The sequence below is a fragment of the Haliaeetus leucocephalus genome, unplaced genomic scaffold, assembly GCF_000737465.1.
Source record: "Haliaeetus leucocephalus isolate CR32 unplaced genomic scaffold, Haliaeetus_leucocephalus-4.0 Scaffold646, whole genome shotgun sequence".
NCBI classification, from domain to species: Eukaryota; Metazoa; Chordata; class Aves; order Accipitriformes; family Accipitridae; genus Haliaeetus; species Haliaeetus leucocephalus.
Window position 1 is genome coordinate 3,419,348 of NW_010973082.1, and position 1,590 is coordinate 3,420,937.

The window sequence follows — 1,590 nt, forward strand, 5'->3', positions numbered from 1 at the left end:
AAGCCGCGGCCGGCCGGATCGCCGCGCTAGCCCGCCCCGCCAGCGAGCACAGGCGGGAGCCGCGGCGGCCGCAGCCGCGTTGCGGTGGGGAGGTGGGAGCCGCGTTCGGCAGCCGGGGAAGGAAACGTTATAAAAAAAGCCTTTGTCTTGGAAATCAGCATCTCATCTTTCCTGCCGCCCGACGTGCTGCCGGCGGTGGTGGAAAGCCGCGGTTTTTTTCGGCTCATTTGTTCTTTTCGCCGCCCCAGGCATGTCTTGACATAGCTGCGAGAGACTGCCGTTTTCGTACACTTCCGACGGATGTCTTTGGCTGTAGCGATAGTGTTCGGGGTTTGAGACTTGGTAGCGTCTATCGGTGCGAGCGTGTGTGAAATTCCCATGATCGCAGTCTGAAGGAGGAACTGGAAGAAAGGAGCAGTTGTGTTGGGTTTTTCTTCTTGCTGGGTCAGCCTTCCTGGATGGTTGCATTACTCTCTTGTGGACACATTGTCAAGCGCGTACAGAGAAGGAGGCTTGAGTATTTTCTCCCGTGACTGGGTTTCGTCGTGATCATCGTGCAGAAACAACCACTTTTCTCCCAGTTTGCTGGTCCGCACTGAGGCAGCAGGAATATGCTCATGAAGGAGTACCGGATCTGTATGCCTTTGACAGTTGAAGAGGTAAGCTCCGCCACTGTTCGTGGTTAGGCTGTTACTTACCGAGGGTTTTGTCTTTCAAGGCGAGTTGAGGTTGTATTTGTTTTACTGAATATTTTTTCTTCGTGTAAGGAACTTAGTCGGAGATGATTGGTTAGAGAGGAATGTTTTTATTGGAAAATGAGGGAATCCTGCGGGAACGAAGGTAACTTAAGTGTATCAAAAGCATTGTGTCGTCAAAGGATGGGTTATAAAGATTTTCCAGCCAGACTTGTAAGAAGAATCTTAGGCATATTTGCAAGGGAATGCTTTGTGCTGAAATCCTCTCTCCGTTGAAGCGTTTGTCCAAAACCCAGATTCTAAATATATCTTCACCTTTGCTTAAAATACCCTTGTGGATGAACATGGCCTGAAACTCGAGCACAGGTAGCGTAGGTAGGTGGTAATTTCTTAGTAAAACTTTTTTGTCATTTAAGGAAATGACTGAAAGTCAAGCCGCTCTGGCGATGTTCTAAACTCGGTGTTAGGAGCATTATGTTTTATTTATCTGCAAACACCCTACCTGCTCAATGTTGTAAGTAAGATAGTAACACCTACATGTAACACACGTGCTGTATAGTTACTTGTGCATATAAATAGTGCTCATCTATAGGTGCAATAGGTACCTACAGGCCTGACGGCATATGCAAACGAGGTGGTGCTTTCTGGTTTACAGTGTCTCTCTCGCATGTATCAAAAAAAAACCCGTCGGTGGTGTTTTCTGTAGCCATTTACGCTCTAGAAGCGGCCGTTGCAGAGGGGGAACGACCCTGCCCTGGAACGTAGGCGCGGCCGAACCCGCAACCGCGCATCTTGCGCCGAGCTGGGCTCCCAAGTTTCTCTTCTCCTGCGGGCGCCGCCGCCGGGGGGAGGCGCCCTCCTCGCGGCCGCCAGGGGGCGCCCCGCCCGCTGCCCC

The 1,590-nt window shown here is 51.1% G+C and overlaps 1 protein-coding gene across 3 annotated transcripts in view; it reads left to right on the forward strand.

Moving 5' to 3' along the window:
• Positions 1–56: 56 nt before the first annotated feature.
• PITPNC1 (phosphatidylinositol transfer protein, cytoplasmic 1) overlaps positions 57–1,590 on the forward strand; it is an 85,768-nt gene continuing 84,234 nt past the window's right edge. For all 3 annotated transcript variants that reach the window (XM_010578611.1, XM_010578612.1, XM_010578610.1), the window contains exon 1: positions 57–659. In XM_010578611.1, the coding sequence (XP_010576913.1) occupies positions 612–659 (48 nt within the window). In that variant the 5' untranslated portion in view covers positions 57–611. The remainder of the gene's footprint in view (positions 660–1,590) is intronic.